At 40.1% G+C, this 20,932-nt stretch overlaps 1 protein-coding gene across 1 annotated transcript in view; it reads left to right on the plus strand.

The window, feature by feature from the left end:
- The window catches only part of KCNH5 (potassium voltage-gated channel subfamily H member 5), a 160,341-nt gene that overhangs the window by 84,470 nt on the left and 54,939 nt on the right, over positions 1–20,932 (plus strand). The window contains exon 8 of the mRNA XM_030275155.4: positions 14,128–14,327. Within this exon, the coding sequence (XP_030131015.1) occupies positions 14,128–14,327 (200 nt within the window). The remainder of the gene's footprint in view (positions 1–14,127; positions 14,328–20,932) is intronic.

Raw genomic sequence — 20,932 nt, forward strand, 5'->3', positions numbered from 1 at the left:
TTTTCCTTCCATGGTTTTAATTGCTGTGAATGGTGGAGGGGCTTTGCCAAAGCACTCAGCTGTGACCCAGCTTGTCTCCTAAACCACATCCTCATGAGCTGCCTGATGCTGATGATGCTGTGCCACCTCACTGCTTGTTGCCTTCCTCTGGGTGCCCTTGGCTTGGCACATTAAGCATGGCCTTTGTGTCTTCACATCCTGGCTTGTACCAGCAGCTGTGTGGCCAGCAGGAGGAGGGCAGTGATGATCCCCCTGTGCTGGGCACTGGGGAGGCTGCACCTCAAATCCCGTGTCCAATTTTGGGGCCCTCATGGCAAGATGGATGTGGTGGAGCTGGAGTGCAGAGAAGGTAACAGAGCTGGGGAAGGGTCTGGAGCACAAGTCAGATGAGGAGCAGCTGAGGGAGCTGGGGGTGTTTTTCCACACCTGGATAAAAGGATGTTCAAGGGAAGACCTCATCACTCAGTACAACTCCCTGACAGGCGGATGCAGCCAGCTGGGGCTTGGGCTCTGCTCCTGGGTAAAAAGTGATGGGGGAAAAGGAAATGGTATCAAATTGCTCCAGGAGAGGTTTAGACTGAGTACAAAGAACAATTTCTTCATGGAAGGGATTGTCAAGCACTGGCACAGGCTGCTCAGGGCAGTGGTGGAGTCTCCATCCCTGGCAGTATTTGAAATAGGTGTGAATGTGGCACTTGGGGTTTCATGGTGGCCATGGCAGTGTTGGGTGAAGAGTTGGACTCAACAATCCGAAAGGTCTTCTCCAGCCTAAACAATCCTGTGATTGCATAAACTGTGCAGTCTTGGTCAGTATCAGCAGAAGGCGGCTTTACAAAAAAACACCCTTAATTTTAGCCCTATTACTCCAGTGAAATCTGCCTGCAAGGATTAGCTCATTAATTATTTTTTTATGGATGTGTGCGAAGGTAGGGAGCTGGTGAAGGCAAGATGTTCTGCATAAATTCTTCTGGAAGATCCAGGAATGGAGAAATATGGAGTAATTTCTTGCAGTGTCATGGCAACCAGCTCTACCCAGAGGAGGCATCCTATCAATTAGGTTAAATAATTGTGAACAACATTGAGTAAAATGAAGAAAAACAGCTTAGAGTGATGTCAGGTGGGAGGCAGATGAGCTACTAAACAAAATAAAAAATAAGCTATATCACTTCTTGAAGAATTCAGCAGACCCTGAAGGCAGATGTGGAGAGGAGGAAGAAATGAAGGGAGTTAATAAGATAGTGAAAAAAAACCTTGTGGTATCTTTACTCAGATAAAATGAAAAGTGTTTGGGAAAATCCTTAGTTTTGTTGAAAATTTATTCTTATTCTAAATTACGTATTTTGAGGAAAAGAATTGATATACACAAGGGTTTTTTTATTTTATATCCAAACTAATATGTCCCTGTTTTCCAGAGAACTGAAAAGTCCTCTCTTGCTCCTTCTCTTACTCTGCTTTTCAGATTTTGTTTTTCAAGCTACAGTGTGAAAAAATCCCTCCCTTGGTTTTTCTGCTGGAAAAAATGGGAGGAAATGTTAATTTATTTTTTAAAAACTTTACTTGAATGGTGGAAAAATAGAACATAATACAAAAAAAAAAAAGGCATTTGACTTCTACTTTGACTTTAGAAGGTCTTCTACAGTTACAAATTCAGACTAAGACTCAGGTTAAGGTGTTACTTTTTTTTTGTTGTTAAAGCTTATCCTCTTTCATAGACAAAAGCAGCAAAATAATGAACTGGGAAATAGTAATTTTTAAAACCATGAGTGCACATCTCAATTTTATAAAATATTTCATTCTGAATTTACTAATAAAAAATAGAACAGGGACAATTGACATAAATGATTAAGTGTGAAACTTAATCATAAATGTTTAATTATGGAACAAAATTGAATAATTTACCTTTCTTTGTAAAATGTATGTATTAATGAGAAATGTGAAGTGACTGTGAAATGATGATGATGATGATTATTATTATTATTCCTAATTCTAACTATGAATAGGCATGAAGAAAATTAAAATTGTGTCCCAAAGGCCTTTTCTCCTGCCTTTGGGAAATTTCTCATACTGCTCCTCAAAGGAAAATACACTCATACATGTTTATTGCCAACCCTAAAACTCAATAACATCAGCAGCTACTTTTTACTAACCTCAGTGATTTATGGACCACAACCTCTGGGAAAAATGACTTCAGATTAATATCATTAAGAACTGAAGCAGGTTAGCTTGCAAATTTGGTTCAAAGTGTTTTTATTTAGTTTAGGTAAACATGTTTTAATGTTATGCTTACTAATAGGTACTCTCAGGATCAAGCACTTGCATAAAATGAGAAATACGTGAAAGATTTTTTCTCCCAGACCATCAGCAGAGGAGAGGAAGAGGCTCTGCTCTGTAGTTAATAAATCTGAATGCCTGAAAAGATTAAAGGAAATATTTGCAATTTGATCAAACAACTGTGGGGAATAAGATGAACTCCTTTGGGACTGGGTTGGCGAAACGGAATAAAAAATGTAAAGAAAAGAACTTCGCTAAAGTCAACTGCAATTAATAGTTCAGTATAAAATTAATGTACTATACTGCAAGGGCTTGGGGAGAAGCAGGCTTGAAGGCCCGAAGAGATGTGCTAATAGATGGGTTGTTGAATATAAATTTCCTGGGGTTTGAAGACTCCATCCTGCAGAGTTTGCAGCAGTTTCTTACAGAAGTAGTTGGTGGTAGGACAACTCAATGTGAGTGATTCTTGCAGGTGTTTAGTAGCATGCAAAAAACATGATTATACTGTCAAACTCCCCATTCCATGTGCAATGTCAAACTCCCCATTCTGATGTGCCTATTCTGTGTGTAATTTCAGATGTCCTTGTCCCTAAAAAAGGACATTATTGGCACACATGACCAGCCATGAGTGCCTTGCAACAGCTGAGAAACAACCGAGGATGGCAAAATAAGTGGGGGGAGAGACCCTGCAGTCATTCCCTCAGCTCTTAACCTGTGAACAAATATGTCAAAGGCATCAAGGCCACTTAACTTAACCTCTTGCATTTGTGGCTGATATCACTGGTGTGTGAAAAAAGACAACAAGATATTCAGTATTAATGGCACCTTCAGGCTACCAGACTGGAGGGTTGAACATGTCTTTTAGAAATTAATGCTTTCTCTTGCTGCTAAAGAGTTAATGCTTGAGAGATATCCCGTCCCATAACTCTTATAACTGTTGGGTCAAATCTTGGTATTTTTATTCTGTAAAATCTCTTGTTTATTTTCACTGGACTTTCAGGGTTGGCTTAGTCACTCTTGGGTAACATCCAAGAGTAGCTTTGTCCTGCTCTGGGAAATAGTCAGTCCTGCTTGTAGTAGAAAGATGATAAAATCTTCCCAATTATTGTGACCTAAGCTGGGATACTGGCATAAACCTAAAAAAAAAAAAAATTTAAATTATTAGATTTTGCATAGAGTTATTTTCAACTCATAGTTGTATCTAAATGCACCTTAGGAGAAAATTTAGCTTAGGAAAAGCAGAGGAGAAAACTCCCTTGTGCTGCAGGTCTGCTGAATCCTGAAATTGGGGTTTCTGGTTTGATCCAGCAATCCCACCACAGAGGTGATTGTGGAAAAGACTGATGAAATTCAGTGTCAGTGCACACAAATGAGTAGGTAGCTATACCTACAGTAATGTTTTCTAAATTAGCACTTCCCACTGAGGGATGACACCTGACTCTTGCTGCTGAGAGTTCCTTGAAAATATTGGTGCAATATTCAGTGCCAGTCAACAAAAGGCAAATAGGATTCCTGGGCAGGCAATTGAAATTAATGTTGTTACACCAGACTGCACTGCTCTGCAGCAAGATGCTGTAAGATTGAAAAGGGTGTCTAAAAGGTGACAGCAATGAGGCATGGGATGAGGACTGGAAGCAGAGAGTGGGCAATGGTTTGAAAAATCAAGAGTGGTGTGAAGGGGATGGAGAGGAGCAATTACTCACTTCCTAGAAAGGGTGGCTGGGGGTGGTCAGTGTAAAGGCTGGAGCAGCCAGGCTGGCAGAATAGCACAAAAAAAAAAAAAAAAATTTCGGTGAGGTAAAAAATCCAGAAATGGATTTGTGGAATGGTGTTAGATATTCTGGTGGAGATGGTTAGTGGCCAATACATGGTGTGAGTGCAGCCCCTAGGTTTGGGGAAATCTGAAAGGAGTGGCCCAGGGCAGGAGTTCATCCTGTACCCTCTTTCTTGAGCTCTTCTCATAAAGATCTGGAGGGGGCTGCAGTCAGGGATGGGTTTTGGCTGGGTGAGCAGTTAGTATGGTGCTGCTTGTCACATTTATCACTGTACACATCTCTCTGTTCCCATCCTGGGCATCTTCCAGGCACTGTCTGGAGCTTTACAGCAAGAACCCCATGGTCCAACAGAGCAACTTCACTGCAGCATCCCAGAGCAGAGTAAGTGCATTTTAGTGAAATGGGACTTTTAAAAATGCCATGAAACAGTCACCAAAAAAGTCGAAGGAAAGTGATAAAATACACTCAATTATTCTCCTCAGACACTCTCCAGACACCAGTGTAATTTCATTGACTTCAGTGAAATTAGTGTTAATGTAGGAATGGAAATGCAGCAAATCTAATTCCAGCATCTCCTTCCTGGAATAGTGAGTAAGAAAACAGAGAGGTAATCAGGTAGAAACAAGTGCTGATCAGGAGTTGGACAGGGAGGAAAGGAGCTCCAGGAGCTGCTGCCAGGAAATAAAGATACTTTTCCAGTCTCACATAGTCACGGAGAGTTCAGCAATACATGCACTGAGGCCAAAATGAAAAACCAGGCATTGTTTTTGGTCTTAGTTTGACAGTATGTGCAATCTTTTGTTGTTCTTTTGAATATTCTCAAACCCCTTCTGCCAGGACAACATTGATGGCTAGCAATGTTTCCAGGAATGTTTTTCATTTTTGGTGTTATGGAGAAAGGAACAGTGCAGAGCTGTGGGACTGGTGGAGAGAAGTGGAGGTAATGTGGATGGTATAGTATTTGGACAGCTTGTTTCACCTGAAACCAGATCTTTTTATAGCCTTTGGAGTGCTGATGTCCAGTTCTACATCTAAATAAATAAATAAATAAATAAATAAGCAAATAAATAAATAAAATTCCTATCTGGCTTTGTGATCCTCCTACGAACAATGCCCTTCACAAGGATGGTTTGAGTCACTTTGCAAAGGTGAGCACAGAGAGTCTTTGTAGGACCGTGGATGTTCTCTGAAGTGCTGTAAAAACTTCCCAGATACGCTGGAATTCAAATCAACATTGTTCAGGGAATGAAACCTTTTCCTTAAGCACATTCACCTTCCCCAGAGAGCCTTCTCCCCTGGTGGGAAGTGGTTTTGTGGCAGCTCTGAGTGACTGCCAAGCCACAGACCTGTGACAAACATGGTCCCACCAGCGTGTCGGGCAGGGGTGTGGGTGTGTTCTGAATACACAAAGGGTTAATTGATAATTCAGAGTGCCAAACTGAGAGGCCAGCTCCTTTCCTCCTCCCAGAAGGATGCAGCTCAGAGCAGGACATGTGATTTCATAGAGTATAAAAGTGGGAAACGTGCTTGTTTTCACAGTTAGGCTTCACTTGGCTATTGACTGCTCTACAAGACAACCACAGAGGAGGCTCTGAAGAAGCTGTCAGGCTTGGTGACAGCTCAGCATCTGTCACAGCTAAATCAATACTGCCATGGAGGACAGCTTCCCAGAGTGAATAATCAAAGTAGAGTAAAGCTAATTCACCTTGAAAGTCTGGAAACGTCGGTGTGAAATTTTTTTCAACAAAACCAGCATTATTCCAGCAAAAGAGGAGAGGTGATGTGGCCCAGCCCTGACTCTGCCCAAGTGTGGGAATGGGGAGCAGGTTTCACACCAGTCATGTGCACAAATGTTCTGATAAAATTGAAATCTGGTGCTAATAAATTGGGCAAAAATGAGTTTGGATTGGCCCTTATTGCTAGCAGTGTGCTAAAAACTCATGGCTTGGTTTTGTGGAAAATATTCCATTGCAATATAAACTGAGGGTATGTGTGAAGGTAATGAATGTTCCATTTTTTTAGGCTGTTAATACTTTATTTTTGCATCAAAATTTTATTTTCTTCCATTGTTCAAGTTTCTAATATTTCAAATTTGCTGTGGAGGAAAAAAATGTTTTGCTGTAGATGGTTTTATGTCTGTGAAACCTGGAGGTGAATTGTTTCAACTTTTTGTGAAACTTTTTTTTTTCCATTGGTTTTAGAGCAAACATGTCAGGGAAGAGAAATTTAATCAGAGCTAATCTGTCAGCATCAGATGGAAAATTTTGGATACAAAAGTTTGCTAAGCTCTGTCTGGAAGTGCTGAATTTGCTGAATAGAAAATTAGAGGGAAAGTGCTTCTGTAGATGACTTAGTTGAATAAGAAATATTATTCTTGAGTTCAGTGAATCAGTTTTGTGGTCATTTTATGAAGCAGAATTACTCTGAAAATAATAGGATGGAAACATTGTCTCCAAACTTGAGGCTTTTAATATTAAGGGTTAAGTACTTTACTTTGTTCCTAGAAATACTCTATAATTACTCATAAAAATCCATCTTCACGCAGAGTTCAGGCTGAGTTCTACTGAATAAAAGCAATATTGCTTTAACTGTTCTCTGTCTCATTAATATTTTCAGACAGATATTGTATAAATACTCTTTGTTATGGTAACAGGTGTGTTTCCCACATCTCTCAGGGCTGTACATGGCCTGTATTTTATAGCTGGAATAATTCCTTTAATTGTCCCAAATCCATTCCTGTTATTTGTGCTAAGATAAAACTGAACATTTAAGTAAATGAATAAGCAAAATTGGATTTTAAAGAACTAGAAAGAACGGGCAAATTAGAAGACTCAAAGGAAAATTTGCAGCTGTTAAATTCTGAGCCCACTGATGTCATATGTTCATTCACCTTTACACTGTGAATGTGTGTTTGTACATATATATATATGTATATTTATGAGTATCTAAACCACACCAGCACACAGATTTATACAGCACAAACTTCTGCACTGGCATACACATAAAAAAAGAACCCAGGAGCGGAGAGCTAGAGGCATCTTTTCACACAGATTGTATTTGAAGGTGTGTTTACAAACTTTCCATTATATTTTAACAAGACAGGCAATTTAGGTGGTGTTCTCAGTGTGCAAGTGATGTTCTGGCATCCAGCCTCCAGCAGCATTGCTATCCTGAGTTCATCTTAATGTGACAAGAACTTGGTGTTCCACTAAAAAAAAAAAAAAAATTCCTTTAAAAGTATTAAAGGGAAAAAAAAAAATAACAAGAGAAAAAAGCCTCACAGCTCAAATCCAGCAAGGAGCTGTAAAGTCATTTCACACAGGGATACTGACAGCTGCCAGCTTTGCTCAGGAAATTTTTTTTTTTCTCAGATGATCCCTTTGTTTCCTGTGCTACAGTTCAGAAGTGCTGGAGACCCTTTGTGTCCTGTGCTTGTTATTGGTGACAGTTTTGACACACTGAGGCACAGTGAGGGAGGCTCAGGATAGTTTTGATCTCTGGGTCTTAGTTCTGGACAGGAACAAGAGTGAGGACGGCACTCTGAGAATATTTTTTTGATCGAGATAGGGAAGAGAAAGATTTATGTGATAGGTGGATGATTGTCTGACAGACACAAATCAGCATTTTCGGAAATACTGGAGAGATTTGAATGGAAATGAGGCAGTGTTGGAGATAATATTCAAAATGTAGAAGTTGAGAAATAAGGATGGAGCAAAGTGTGCTAGAGGCACAGAAGTTGCTGGAATTCATGGTGAACATAATTCTCCTGAGCTTTGGTTGACTTCTGCTTCTCTACTTTCCTCCTGCACTCACTGTAATTACTTTAGGGAAGTGATGGTGTTTTAATTACCATTTACCTTTGTACAGGACTTTGTGAGTCTGTGAAATGCTAGATGTGCTGTTTGGCAAGGAGCTGGTGGGTTTTTGAAGAAACAGGAATGATGAAGCATTATTATAAGAAATAGTTTCACTCATTTCACTAGTTAATTCTTACCTGTGTTTGTGTCATTATGTTCTGCTAAATGGTAAGTTAAATATTCCTGCCCCAACTGTCACCATCAAAAGCTGTGACCCATTAAACACAACTTCCAACTTCCATATGAAATGTGTAGAAGAAGACCCTAACCAGCCTTTCACTTCAGAGCTCTTAGAGAAAAAGATTCTAGAATTAAGGCCTTTTCACTGCAAAATAAGGATTTTTCCAGCAAAGTGATGCTTTTACCATTCAGTTAACACAGAGTACTGCTGTTTGTCCTGCTGCCTGTTGTGGTGTAATTGCCACCATTTTTCAGGCTGTGCCTTCCCATGTGTTGCTTAACACCCTTGACTAATGTGATGAGGAAGACGCAGACCCTGGCAGTCCCAAGACATGTAAAGCTTTCAGATGGAAAGAAATACAGGAAATTCAATCCAAATACCAACAGGAACCCCCTGAGCTTGTGCAGAGCTTTCCTTCTGATGGCTGGCACTGTTTCTCAGGTGAAGAAGCAAAGTAATGTAGCAAGCTGAGGTGGCTGTGGAAGGGGATGTTGAGCAGGGAATGTGTGTGCAAACTGATTTGAAGCTGCTTAGCATCAGACCTGTGAGCCCTTGGCCCCTCATCCTCAGAGGGTTGAAATGAGGAATTTTGTTGTCTGTGCTGCTGAATAACCTTAGCCAGCTCCAGCTCTTGCCCATCACTGCCACAGGAGTGGAAGCCAAACTCACTGATAGCTGTGGACAATGGTAGCTTTAATTTAAGACTCTGTTTTGCAATACCATTTCAGCCAGTCTTGGCTTGCAGCTCTGTGCAAAAATGCAGGTGGTCAGGTCATCACATCTGCGTAGTGGCAAGGCATTGGAGCTTTAAAGTAAATATTTTCCATTAGCTGAGTGTGCTCATGGAAAAAAACCAAAAAGCTCCCAGGTTCACCATTTAAAAATTAGTGACCGACCGTGCAAGTGCAGTTGAAAGCCTTCATTTTAATAAGAATTTATGCATAAGGAATGCTAAATGCCCAACTGCCTCCAAAGCAGCTGTCCCTCCCTTCTGTGCACTGTCCCCTGCAAGGGGAAGAACAGTGAGAGTTCCTACAGTTTACTGCTGATAGTATTCTAATTTACATAATCATTTAGTTCTTGTCAAGCAAATATCAATGTTAACAGGAATTTTACAGGCCTGTCTTTATTATCACTATCCTCTTAATTTAGGATTTGCACTACTGTAGTATCAGGAAGGTTTAAAAACAAGACTGGATGTGGCACTTGATGCCATGACTTAGTTGAGGTGTTAGGGCATGGGTTGGACTCGATGAACTTTATGGTGTCTTCCAACCTAGTGATTCTGTGAATTCCATGAATTCTGTGAGTTCTGTGGAGCTGCTGGGCCAGGAAAGCAGGGGTGGATGTCAGCTGGACCTAGGGAGGAGCTGTGCACCTTGTGTGACTGCAGAGTGGGATGAAGGAATGCCACCAAATGCAGGACACACATCTGGGCCAGGCTGCTGGTGGAACCAGACTGGAACCTGTAATCATGGTGGGCTTTTGACCAGACAGAACTCTCTGCAACTCTGCCCTGATTTCAGCACTCAGATGGTTTTGGTGAGGAGTTCAGAGCTGAGTTTCATGGCTGAATCCAGACCTTTGCCCATTAGCTTCTCCTCTGCAAAGTGGGTGTGACAATGCACACTTGCAGGAGGATAAATACACTGGATGACGTGTCATGGGATTATACAGTGATCTGGCTGCAGGGGTAATTGGAGGAAATTTTTTTTTTTTAATCCTTTGGATGGTTTTGGAAGAAAAATATAAAAGTGGGTGTGCTCTGGTGTTGGCATCTCCCTGTGAATGGGGAAAAACAGTGATTGAACACTGATGTAAAACACTGCTGGGAAGGGGGAGAGTATTTTAACAGCAAAATATTTAGTGGGGCCAAGGGTTCAGAATCAAGGTTGGCCTTTTGAAGAGCTGTAAAACCACAGGGCTGTGTTGGTGCTTTCACTGGCACAGCTGGCAGACAGAAGTGTCCCTGAGGGGGAGAGGTGGGAGGCTGGGGCTGGCATCACAGAAGTGCTATAAAACACTCATGGGGGAGGGAGTTTAGCAGGATTATTTTCTCCCAAGTAGTAACTTGGCTGAAATGTGTTGGTGGATTTGAGGAAAGCTATTTCTGTTAGGAAAGTGTCACCTTTTTGCTGCTGCAGCATCCCAGTGAGGCTGTTTGACGTAGGAGATGGCCACTGCCTGGTGTTGCACCAAACAGAGCCTGCAAACATTTTACAGTCTGAGCAGAGGTATTAGAGTGAGGTGGAAAGAAATAACAGGAAACTGCACGGCTTCTAAAAACATAAATCAGATATTTAGGTACTGGGTTTCTCTCTATTTATGTTTGGTAAACTGTAGTGGTTTGACCCTGTCTGGATGCCAGACACCCACCTTGGTGTCTGCAGAACTGTTCCTGTCACACATTCTCACCCTTCTCTTCTCTGGCTGCAGTTACATCTGCACAATACCTTTTTTTAAAAATTTATTATTCTTAAATACGACATCACAGAGGTGTTGCCATCACTTCTAATTGGCCCAGCCTTGGCCAGTGGAACATCTGTCCTGGATCTGCCTGGCATTGGCTCTGCTGGACGTGGAGGGAGCTTCCAATCCAGCAGCTTCTCACAGAAGCCACCTCTGTGTACACAGAAGCCACCCTCTCAGTACCAAAATTAGGCTATGCAAACCCAATGCAAAAAATGTATATTGGAGTTTTTATCTAATCCCTCCTGAATGATAGAACTTTAATAATTCTTATCTAAAAATCTTGCAGGAAAAGCTAATTTCAAAAATTAGTTGAAGAAGAAGTCACAGCTAGCCTCAACATGTAGAAATGAATATTTTTCCAGGATCATGGCCTCATAGAATTGTTTAAGTTGGAAGTGATCTTTGTGGTCGTTGAGTCCAACCATTAACCCAGCACTGCCCAGACCACCACTAAACCACGTCCCCAAGTGCCACAGCTGTGTGTCTTTTAAATTCCTTCAGGGATGGTGACTCCACCACTGCCCTGGGCAACCTTCAGTGAAGAAAGTTTTCCTAATTTCCAATCTAAACCTCCCTTGGCACAACTTGAGGGCATTTCCACTTGTCCTTGTTCCACTTGATATTTGAAAGAAGAGGCTGGTACCCCCCTCACTAATCTTCTTTACAATTGCAGTTTAGAGGAACATTGTATATGCTTGGATTAATAAAACTCCAGGATATAAGGAAAATTAGATCTCTCAATTAAGCCTTCAGTTCCTTAAGGCAGATGTTCCTATCTGGATGTATTTAGCATACAGTCAGGATAATAAGAGAGATCTGAAATGCTTTGGGATTATTTAGGTAACTCTGAGTCTTTTTTTTTTTTTTTTTTTTTTAGGAAGTTCCTTATTTTTAAATAGGCTAAAACATTGTGTAATACCATTGCTAAATCATTCAGAAATGTTTTATAAAGATTTTATATGTAAAAATATAATACTTGGGTTCTTGTATGTAATTTTGGAGAGATTTTCCACACTTCAGAGTAAAAATAGAAACTACAATTACAGTTTAACCACTTAACCTCACCTTTAGGACCTAGAAAAAATTTATCTCTATAAAATTTAGTGAAGACTGTTCCAGATTTACACACATAGAACAGTTGAGTTAATGAGTGTTGCATGACTGTAGGAACATAACAGGAAATGTTTGGAGAAATTCAAGTCATTAAAGAGAAGGTGAATAAATGCAGTTTGACCTAAGCAGTCTTTTCATGAAATTGGGTAATTTCACCTTCAACCTCATCTCTCCTGTTTATTGTAAACAGAGAGACTAAATTAAAACTATTGAGTTTTAAATGTATGAACAACTTCAGAGATTTCTTTAGAGAATTTTTAAATACTTTTACTGTAAAGAGAGGCAAAGCATTTTTTCTCTTTCAGAACCTTTTGCACATGTTTTTTGACTGCCAATTCCACCTGCCAAAAATAATTAAAATACAGCAAAAGTGAAATGCCCTTGGTAGTGCTTTTCTGCCTTTGTTTTTTTAATAGGTGAGGGCTAAGACTCACACTTGTCACTTCAATATTTGCTCATTAAGTAGAGACTCTGTGACAAGTCTTCACTTGCTAATTATGGACAGTGTGGGTTATTGATGGAGAGCCTTAACCCTTTGAAGGTGGCAGCAGCATTAGATGCTTGTCAGCATCTCCAAGTTTTGTTGCATACCAAGACCTGCAAAATGATAAAATCACCTTTTTATAAATGACCTCCTTTTCTAGTTATGTTGTAGAGAACAGGGATGGGGAGAGGACTTACAGAGAGAGGTAAATAATGAAAATTCTTCTCTCCCCCCACCCTCAGCTGGGTGTGGAGCACCATGGTGAGGAGAGCCCTTGAGGCACAGCCCCAAAGCTGTGAAGATCTAAGCAGCTTCCCTTTAACTCTTTGCCAAAGATTCCCCATGCAGATTCCCCACCTGTGAGAGAAGTGGAGTATTTGGATGAACTCAACCATTTTTACTATTTCCAATTTGAAAGGAAGACTTTAGTTTCCAACAGAGAAAAATAATGCTGAGTTTGGCTGTGCAGACTCCACAGCCTGGTGGATTCTGGCTTAGTGAGATATTGCTGGGTGGTGTGTACAGGGATTTTTTTGTTCTTGATTCTACCCATAATTTCTTGAAGAAACATTTTTTTTACATACAACTTTTCCAGGACCATATAGTATGAGACACAACTAGAATTTCTTCTCTGGCTTTATATTTTTCTACAAATCCTCTCTGCCAAGAGGAGGTAATAAGTGCCAGTTGCTTCAGACAAGCTGTTTTCACCATGGCATTCTCAGCTCTTTCCAGCCTGGCAGGTGACAGAGTTGCATCTCTTTGTGCCAGTCTTGCAGGGCACATTTTCAATCAGCCTGTGTGCTCTGGGTAGGTCTGCATGGCCAGTTGGGTTGCAGGCATTGGATTTGCAGATGCAGTCTAGCTGTGGTTAGAGGTTGTAGGAATTTTACTTCTGCAGAAAAACAACATTTTGAGGGCAATTAGGGCTTCTCTATACATTTATAATGATTTACAGTAGCATCTAACATCAGGGATATTGTGCCCTCACATACCTGATGAGCTGAGTGCATGATAAATCAGCAACTGCTCAAAAGGATGAGGGATGTTGCACTTAAGAGAAGTGATATTTCATCAGGTTTGTCCTGCTGCAAAAGTCCAAAAGAGCAGAGAAGGCTGAAGAAATAAAAAAGTCATGTGGCATTCATCCATCTAAACTTTTTTATAATCCATATGCTTGTACTCTTAAGTGTTGATATATGTCTGAATGGATACAGAGGTATAGAAAATCTTCCGATATCTTGCAGATATGACACAACAATCAGAAAAGCAAGGAAAAAACTTGCCCTTGCAACATCACACAGGCTGTTATTCTGCTCTGTTTTCTTCAACAGAAATCTTGTGCTCATTTGTGCTACATATTGCGTGACTTTCTTTGGTTTGAATCCTGTATTTGTGATGAACTTCGACATCTGATTTCTACCTGGACACATAAATATCACAGTGTGAAATGGAAGTACAGTTCTTCTATTAGATAGGTTTTAGGAGAACACCATGTTTCTTTAAAAATGCCACCTCTCACGTAGGGGTGATGTACAACAGTAAATTGGTTTGAAACAAAGTGAGATTTCTGGAATGAGGTAGAAATGGTTGTGTAGAGGGAAGCCATTATGCACTGAGTGATGGAAGGCATTTTCTCCTTTCACAGTGGCTTATTTCTTACCATTTGTAGGATGCAGTTGTTTTTTTTTTTTAAAGCAATATGGAAATGCATAGCTGAATTCTGCTATAAAGTACCTCTGAGCAAAGATTATTAAAAATGACAGGCGCATTTCTGTGTGTTTGATAATGTCAGAAACAGAAGTAGTGCAGCACATTGGTATTGTGAGATACCAGAATATTTCTCTTTTCTGAAAAGTCGGTAATGTCTCATGTAAACATGTAAAACATAAAATTCTCTGACATTACCCTTGAATTGTGATTAGCATTTGCTAGAGCATACATATTTATTTTCAATTTTTTCCTTTTTTCCAGCTCTTCTTTATGCAACTATTTTTGGAAACGTCACCACCATTTTCCAGCAAATGTATGCCAACACCAACCGGTACCATGAGATGCTGAACAACGTGAGGGATTTCCTAAAACTATATCAAGTCCCAAAAGGCCTTAGTGAAAGAGTCATGGATTACATTGTCTCAACCTGGTCCATGTCTAAAGGAATTGACACAGAAAAGGTATGAGTGCCCGAGGTAACAGTTTAGACAGCAAGAGTTTGTGTCCATTGTGTGCTTTCTTAGAATGTGGACTGTATAGCAGCTTATAATTTACTAACAAATTTCTAACTGCATGCTATGCCTTTATTATTTTTGTGTTTGAAAAAAAAAAAAAATCATTGTTTTAGAAATGGACTGTTTTGCTGCTTGTAATGTATGCCTTTATTTTTCATTGTGGTAAATGTTTTCTGCTTTCCAGTCTTTTGTCTAAATACTAAATAATTTTAACGTATTTAACTATTAAAATCAATGGGAAATTGGTCTTCAAATTAGCCCAAGAACATAATTTGGTGTCTAAACTACATCTGTATTATCCTGAGAAATATTGGCATCTGTGCATTGCAGTTAAATGCATTTGATTGGCTTGGACCTTTTGCTGATGCCCAGGTCATTGGCATATCCATCAGCATAATTAGTTTAAGATTGGATGGCAGTAGAGATTGATCTCCCTGAGCTCAAATCTCTGGACTGGCACCTCAGGCCTTTGGTAGGGAGGTGCAGAAAATGTGATACCCCTGGCATCTGTGCCAGGGTGGAAGCCCTACAGGACTTTAGCCCTCAGAAGGAACCTCATTTAGGTTTCTTTAAAAGCTGGTTTAAGAGGATCATCTTTGGAGAGTGATTGCTCATGTGCCAGGACTGACCTCATGGCTTGTCCTCAAGAACTCTCTTTCTGCATTGCATGTGCAGTGAGCCTCTCCAGCTTTGGATATTTCAGAGAGCTGAAGTCAGATGAGGGAAGAGTTCCAGCTGCAATGCCTTGAACATAAGGCAAGATAAAACAGTTTTAGGTTCAGATTTTTGTTCTGTGAGGATCAGCCATGCTCCTGTGGCTCCTGTGGACCTGGTACATGTCAGCTTAAATTAGGCATTCAAGCTCCAGTATCCATGGTTTCCCTCCTAAGAACTTAAAGGCCAAGGGTCCAAAGGAGTTAAGGAAGAGTCATGACAGATGACAGGTGACTCTTGACATGTGCTTGCAGAGCTTTAAAGCTCTTTCTTCAGTTGAATCTCTGGTGCAGTATGGGAGGGTGAGGGTGATACAGATTGTTCAAGTGTGCCAGGATGAAGTCTCTGCACAGAAAAAAATTTAGTCTTACATCATGCTGATGCAACACCACTTCTCTTTTTTATCATCTGCTGTGAAATTCAGTTTACCACCACAAATACAGCTACTTTAAGTAGCAAAAAATCTTTATTTCTTTGATTCTTATGTTTCAGTATGCCACATTCTTTATTATGTTAACTTCTTATACACTAATACCCTAACTTCCTAATCCTGATTCACAAGTGTTAAAAGTGAGCTTTTCTATTCTGAATTCCTGTAAGTGCATTCAGTCCTATTGTATAAACTCCCAACTACATGAAAATTCAACTACCATTTGCATTTATCTCCTTGCTATTAAGCCAGATTCCCGTGTTACTCCACGACAGTTTCATTAGATTTTAATGATGCTTTGCAGTTAATTAGGAGAACCTATGCTTTAATTACTGAAATTTCCTACCATAGTTTCCGCATGTCCGGTTTTATAGATGATAAAAACGCAGTTAGAGCCCCAATCTCTGACTCATGGCAAACATTGTTCTCTGGTCTGTAAGATGGAGTGGCTGCTTAGCTAGATAATTAATTTACCTGTAAAATCTGTGACTTAGGTTTTTAACAATTTTCCCTTGGTGAAGACTTGCCTAAATGTAGGCCTGGATGCAAACTCAGTTTAAAACAGGATTTCAGGAATCTCTGCATCTGGACATCAATAGTTTCAGATAATCAAGCTTCCCAGAAAAGCCCATGGTACAGAAGAACAGAGACACAAGAAATGTAAGAACTTGAGCACCAGGTTGGATATTTTGGTATTTTGTGTCTCTTACAGCCTTGAAAAAGCAACAGCTCCAGTGGCCTGTAGTGCCTGCACAGAGCATCCCTGGGGCTGTATGATCAGGCAGTTTGCTTTCTGCTGCAGAAATCTTGCCTTTAGCAAAAGCTTGGGAAGCAGTGTTGCAACCAGTCTTACATTTATCTCCACTCAGGAGATATCACCCACACAAATGAGAAACCATTATAAGTTCCAGCTGAAAAAATCATAGAAACAGAGGGACAGTCCTAGAGATTGGTCATCTGGGGTGGGTGGTTTCTCTTGCCTCAGGTCTTTCATTAACCCTTCAAGCCTTGCTGTAAGACCCTTGGCACTTAAATTGCATCCATCTGCACCAAGCCTAGAGCAGCCAGAGGATGGGAGCAGAGGGACCCCGAGGTACCCAGTGTCACACAGATTTATTTTTGTGGGTACAGAGGGGCTGGTGGGATGCACTGCACCCGTAGCTGAGCTGCTGAGTCCAGACAGTGCTCCAGCTTGGAAGAGCAAATTCTTCTTCCAGGTCTTGGATTGCTTCTCTGCACTGCTTCTTCTGACAGCCTGGACCTGGCCTTAGAGGTTTCTGCCAGTTTAATTTTCAGAGCTTCAGTAATGACATTCTGAGCAGTCTGTTGTGAGGATATATTTGCATCACATGATTTCCCATTTTGCTTAATTTTTATAAACTTTTCATTAAGCCTCTTATTATCCTGCAAAACACACATGTGCTCATAACACAGGATAATTACTGAGGAATTTCAGCTTTTCATTTTCCATTAGACAGATCAGACAGTTTCTATCATCCAAGGATGTTTTTAAACCTAATATACTCTATTACATCCTAAATTGTTCCAAATATATCTCTGTCATCACACTGGAGTGTGTTTTGTGACATCATTTGCCCCCATTTGTCATAAATAATAATAAATTTGTAGTACATTTCATTCAGTCACTCAACACATTGAAATGGCTTTGTTTTTAAACCCAGATTTAAAGAACAAGAAGAAAGAATGAGTTTTTTTATATAAGTATTACAGTAGATTTTTATGGTGTTGAACAATCCCAGCATTGATGGAGCAAGGGTTAACACATGTTTCTTTGATAACTGAAGATTTTAAATTAATGTGCTTGAAATCAAAATAGAAGTTAAAAACTCGACTGAAATTACTACCACTTCACATCTGTTGATTTGTTGCCTCAAATATTTATGCTTGAATAACATATTTGGTGTGTAGTCCCAAAGAAGATTTTGGCCAAAACTGATGAGTCCTTACATGAGAACTGAAAGCAAAGTGGAAGTTAGAGTGGAGGAGGTTAAGTGAAGATCTAGTCCTTGCTGCCTGTGTAGCAGGATGTCCTGGAAAGAATTTAAAACCTCAGTGTGTTTTCCTTGTATGTGGAAGAAGACTTGGTCCCCCACACTGAAGTGGAGGTGCTTTAAGCTCAGAATTTTGACTTCCCTGATCTCCTTGGGAATAACTCATCTTCAAATCCTGCCTTCAGACCACATTGCTACAGCCTGTCTCTGAGTGCTCACAAACAAGGAATTAACAATGACACTAAAAGCATTAGCATATTTTTTATTATTACCTAAGGGGAAGCAAGTGGCTTCTGATCCACACTCTTAAATCACTTAAACATGAGAGCCCTCCTCTGACAGCTGGGATGAGATATGTAATACATGGACACTTATCTCCTGGTGCAACAGTGGCTCAAACAAGATGGGATTTTTTTATTTTTAAATTTTTTTTTAATGTTTAGTGATGCAGATTTTGGGGTTACTCATCTAATAATGAGCAGGGTTAAAAACATGACAAAACTGAAAAGCTTTTATATATTAAGCAGTATCACTCATCCATCAGAACCCGGGGTTGTTTTGTGAGAGGCAAAAGAGGCAGTACTTTCTGTGTACATTATCATTTTTAAGTAGATTTTAAAAAATCTTTGCAGAAATAATTTGGTATATGAAACACACTGAATTCAAATACCTTAGTTTTCATTAAAATATCCAGGCAGCAAATGAGAAATTTATAGATACTAGCTCTTCTGTAAGAAATAGGTCATTATCCAGGAAAGCAGAACAACCATTAACTAACATGCAGATGTCTCAAGGTCTTATCTAATGATAACACTCTGAAATGTCTGTAAAACCCAAAGATTTTTCTCATCTTGACCTTTGTGCTGTTGCATGGCTTACAATTTGCTCAGAAAGCAATTAAATAAATGTCCATCATGTTTTAACAGTAGTTTCCTTCAGAAAAGCCATAGGTTGAACGAGAAAAAAGTGAACTTATTTAGTTTCAACCTGAACATCAATGGCATCTGGGATAATGAAAGCCAATTCCATGTTGCAGTGACTGAAATGGATATCACAGGAACATAACACAGTATTGGAATTATTCACTGCTAAGCTTGCATAAAGGAGATGAGTTTATGGTAAATAGACACAGGTTGTAACTTCATTAAATATGACTCTACATGAGGACAGTGCAGCTTATTAATGTTTGCTGTTAATAAGGGCTTCAAGAGCTGTAGAAATAGTGATACCCTGAGACAAACAGAGGAATCAGGCTGCCATTGCTGCCACATCCCATCACACTGAGGTGCCCATAAATGCTGGCTGGATTTCCTTGTGGATGACCAAGGAGTAGAAGCCTGCCAAGCTTTGTGGCCAAAGAGAACTTCCACAACATTAGCTGTGACAGCTGCACACAGTTCCCTGCTGGGAAGGGCAGGTAAAAAGCATTTGGATGGGAATTTTTGTTTCCTTGTAGGGGTTGTTGGTCATTCCTTGCAGACTGGGACAAGGTGAACAAGGAGTCATGCTTCACCTCCCAGAGCTGAGCTAAGAACAGGTACAGTTGGAATACACAGATCTCTGGAGAGTGGGATGCAGGAGAGATGCTCAAGATCTCACTGTCCTTCCCCACACAGGTCTGTGCACTGGTGGGGCTTCCTTTTTCCCCTTTATGGATTGTTTGCCTCCTGGATGCACTCTGCAGGACCAGGAAAGAGTATTCACAGTTATCTCTGCCTCTTGGGTGTAATATCTTGGGATTAATACAGAATAAATGGTGAAATTGTCATGCTTGAGGAGATGCCAGGGCTATGGAGCAGCTCATGAACTTAATTCCTGGGGGAATAATCCCTGAGTGGATGGGCCAGGCAATTTGCTGGGCACTGCCACCAAAGGGATGGAGCAGACAAAGGGGATGTCAGCTCCTGACCACATCTTATGGAAGGTCTAACCACCTCTGTTTTTATCCCTCATTTCCCTGAGTGTCTTTACACAACGCTGCATGTGAGAAAGTAAAGCCACCTCCAGAAAAAACCACAAAATTAAATAGTGCACTGAACAATTCCATTCTTCCAAGGGTGACCTTAAGTGCCAGAAACTGTTGTGACTTGAAAAACTCTTTGATGTATGACATATTCTTTAAGATGTTTCTTTTCCTTGTTTTATCTAAAAAGCTGTTTTTTAATGATAAATTTCCCAGTAGTGTGCTGTCCCTTGCCCCATTAGAAGGCTGTGCAATAATTTTGCTTGCTGTAGATATGACAACAAAAATGAAAACTATAAAACCTTTAAATATGCAAACTTTATGCAACCTGGGATCTACTACTTGGAGTCATCTGTGGATGTTATTAGTGTGCCACTTTTTAGTGCATTAGACAGAGCAGTAGCCCCTGTGCTGGTGAACCACTTGATTCCTTAAAAGACATGTTGTTGCCTTTCATCTTGCCCTGATTTTCTAACCCTTAGCCAGATTCTATCTGTATTAACAAACTGAATTTAATGGACTCCATGGCCAATTTCTTGGGATTTTTTTAACGTCTCTAACCAGTTACTCGGTTAAAAAAAAACAAGTTCATTTTGTTACGATACTGAGAAATCCATCCATTTTAATCACTGGTTCAGATCATATATTATTAATCAGAAAACAAGCCAAACTCAACTTAGATGTGATTTTCAGATCTCGATTTCAGAGCATTTAAATCCAAGTGAGCTTGTATCTTAGTGCAATTAAAACAGAGCACACCATTGCTGCTGACATTCGGTTCTTGGTGCCAAGATACTCAGTGATGTGTTAAAGACTACCCTAATGCATGCAGGGTTAATTACTGCTCAGCTCCATACATCATCTTGGAGATCCTTACAAAATTAACTGATTATTACAGAAAAATGCTGTGATTTGCCAGTCAGCTGTTTTCTTACCTTGCTCTCTTTGGCCTCCATCCAGTGACAAATGTAACACTTTTAGCCAGGCCTGAAATAGAATTCCATACTAATATGAGCCAAATCTTTCTAAAAATCTGAGTAACTTGGTCAGCTGCCTAGTGAGTATTGTGGGTTTTTTTGTAAAGAGCTGACCTTGATTCTGACTGCTGAATATGTCTGAAAACCCAGAGTGGCCTTTCTCCACAAAATAAAAAGACTTTTCTGTGGCCTGTAATGGCTTTGAGGTTGGAGTAGTTTATTTTATTTATTTTCAAAGCTGGCATTTTTAGTATCTCTGATATTTGTTACAGTTATTCATTCAGGAAACAGTCCTAGTTATTACACCTTAGAATGTCAAAGCTCTTGGCTTGGTCATCAGTCAATATATTCCCTACCTACAGCCCCCAAAATGTGAGAATCCTGTGTGCTGAAAGAGGATTGATAGCTAATGTTCATTATTCACTGGCCTCTGCCCTATTTGTTGACAAGTCCTA

This window comes from Taeniopygia guttata, chromosome 5, assembly GCF_048771995.1.
Source record: "Taeniopygia guttata chromosome 5, bTaeGut7.mat, whole genome shotgun sequence".
Taxonomy (NCBI): Eukaryota; Metazoa; Chordata; class Aves; order Passeriformes; family Estrildidae; genus Taeniopygia; species Taeniopygia guttata.